Consider the following 2,934-nt stretch of genomic DNA (forward strand, 5'->3'; position numbering starts at 1 on the left):
CATAATAATCGACTTCGAAGATCGGAAATTGATAATATTCAAATTCGGTGATTGACTATTTCGTATTTTTTGAAAATAATTGTCATTCATTTAATTATGTTGATGGAAAGTGATTATTTTTTTTGATTATCCCATTTTTGTAGTGAGACCTTCCTACATCCTCCCAACAACCACCATATCCCTACCCCATTCTCCTATTTTGGGTTTTGATTAAGCACATTTGATTTTGTTTCCATGAAGTGGGAGCAAATCCGTTGAACTATTAATATTTGACAACAAAAATGTTTTTTGGATGAAAAAAAAAACAAATCGATTTATAGTTAAGTTAATCTAATGATGCTTTGAGCTATTTCGTATATAGATCATATAACTCTAATCATAATAGGGAAATTAAGCTAATCTTACATTACCAAAATTTGATTACACCATTTTTACTTTAATTTCAAACCAAATATAAAAAACATAAACCATTTAACAACATTCAACAAACAATCATTCATAACCTTCTCATAATTTAAGATTTTCTAGACACTTAACTGCTTCAGACTCGTTTACCTTCAACCCCTCCTCTTTCTTAACCGGAGTGGGAGGGGGAGGTGCAGAAAACACCGGCACCGCCTGTCTCACACAGATAGGCGGTGCCACCTTCACCGGTCTACTCTGCACCACCTGCCGAACAGGCGGTGCAGAGAAAACCGGCACCGCGGTTCTCATAGTAACCGGCGGTGCAAGCGGCCTGTAGTACCGCATCGGAACATAAGCCGGGCGGTTTTGGTTTTGGTTTTGGTTTTGATGTGGCAATGGTAATGATGATGATGGTAATGGAGATGATGATGATGGTAATGATGATGATGATGATGATGGTTCATGTTTTTGGTACAAGAATGGAAGTATTTTTGACGACGTTAACGGTGGTCGTTGTGGGCTAGGTGGTCGAGGTGAAGGTGTAGTGAATTTTTTATCAAAAGGTATTGGGTGGTGGTCAACGTAGTTGACTTTTCCAATTTTTTGTTTTAATTTGTAATTCATAAGTGCTCTCGCGATTCTGATTTGTTCCTGTTCATCGTTGTTCTCCGGTTCAGTCGAAGAACTCGCATCTTGTTTTGCCACTAAAAAGTAAAACAAAAAAGCGTTAAATAATACAATTAATAAATTATTTTTTTTAATTGGTTGAAGAAGTCGAAGTCGAAGTCAAAGTCAAAATTAAATTCATTTGACTTTAACTCACAGTGTTTGAGAGATGACCATGCTGACATGGCAGCGTTTTTTTCCGCTTGTTTTTTGTTTTTCGCGGGTTCACCGGTGAATGTAATTCCGGCGAGTTCGACTATTCCGGTGAACACAGGTAGGTGTCCTAAACCGGACCGGTAAGTTGTGTAACGTGGCAATGGTGCACCGACTCTTTGTGAGATTTCTTGTAATAGATTTTTGTAAACCCCAGTTTCATCCTACAATTTAATTAAATAATATAACAAATATTTAATATAATAATAATAATAATAATGCTAATAAATACTATGAGCCTAACAGGGCACATGCAATGCTGCAACAAAGCATTTATAAGCATAGTTAATTTTCGCAGACAAAGGCTATAACTACTAATATGTGCTCTCAATAACTTTCCCATGTGCCATTTTTTCTTTTATTTTTTTTAATAATAAGTTTGAAATTTCATTTATGAATTATGAATTAGGAAGTAGGAATTCAAACTTCTTACATTCACATCGAAATGGTCAAATAATTCAAAGTGTTCATACCTATCTATCATAATAAAAAGTAAGACTGCATTCAGTCATCTTTTTGTTACTATATATTTCTCCAAGATTGGGCACGTGGCACGTTGTTGTAAATTACAACGTTTTTTACCATTTTCATATGAGAACACGAAGATCATTTAAACATGAAAAAGGTAAAGCATTTGGTATAAATTTGTTCTTTTTGAAGGATGAAATAGTATAGCATATTAGCATGTAGATTAAAATCTTAAAATAAGGATTAGCAACGAAATAAGTAAAACTATTAAACCTACCAGAGCTGTATTTTGAATTTTCACACCATTGAATTGACTAGCTATTTACTAAATTACTACTATAAGTCTATAACTAATCGATTAAATGCTTCATGTTCATGCATCAATCACTTGTACGTTGACCAAAATTGGTACAAGTACTTATGGTGACCAAAATACCCTCACCGGAGAAGCTAAATAGCTAAAATTGCCACACCCGGGGGACAAAGCGAGTGTATCATGATTCATGATGCATTGTTAGCTAGTACAGTACAACTCTAAATGCAATCAGACCTAATCGTTCTTCAAAAACTCGAAAGGGACACCGGAAAGGGGTATTTTGGTAAATAATCGACTCAAACGTTGCTTTTTCCGACGAGACGAGTAAAGTAATTTTCCGGTGAAAAGAAGTAAGGAGAAAGGAACTTACGAGGATTCTAGCGGCGAGGGAGTGGGAGGAGAGGGAAGAGAGAGCGACCTCAGCGGCGGCGTGCTCAGCCTGACGGAGAGTGGAGAAATAGTTAGGGCTTTCAAAGGAGTCGCCGTTGAAATTAACGACGGCCTTGAACCTCGGCGCGTGGTCAGGTCCTTCCCTGATGCACGTATAAGATGGGAGGTTGAAGCAGCTTCTCTGCGCTAGCTCTTGCAGCTGATTCTTATACATCTCCACCAATTACTAACCGGAAACCTCTCTGTATATGTAAACTCCGATGTGTTGGTGAAACAATTAACGGAGGCGACGCCACCGGAGATGGATGAGCGGCGGAGAAATGGGTGAGATATGAGGGAAGAGGGGGTGTTTTTTTGGGGATGGAAGTATGTAAAGACCGGTGTGTGTGTGTGGGTGTGGCGTAAATTTGTTTAATGGACGATATAGTGAAATACGCATTAAGCCTTTTTCTCCCCCTTCCTTTGCATGGATGTGA

General features: G+C 37.8%; 1 protein-coding gene across 1 annotated transcript; it reads right to left on the reverse strand.

Moving 5' to 3' along the window:
* Window positions 1-379: 379 nt before the first annotated feature.
* Window positions 380-2,934, reverse strand: DRB2 (dsRNA-binding protein 2). Its single transcript, XM_078959470.1, has 3 exons — window positions 2,439-2,934; window positions 1,229-1,448; window positions 380-1,109 (listed from the first exon to the last, which is right to left on the reverse strand). The coding sequence occupies exons 1-3, from the start codon at window positions 2,670-2,672 to the stop codon at window positions 508-510; spliced, it is 1,056 nt and encodes a 351-aa protein (XP_078815596.1). The 5' UTR covers window positions 2,673-2,934; the 3' UTR covers window positions 380-507.

The sequence above is a fragment of the Lactuca saligna genome, chromosome 6, assembly GCF_052625555.1.
Source record: "Lactuca saligna cultivar CGN05327 chromosome 6, ASM5262555v1, whole genome shotgun sequence".
NCBI lineage: Eukaryota > Viridiplantae > Streptophyta > Magnoliopsida > Asterales > Asteraceae > Lactuca > Lactuca saligna.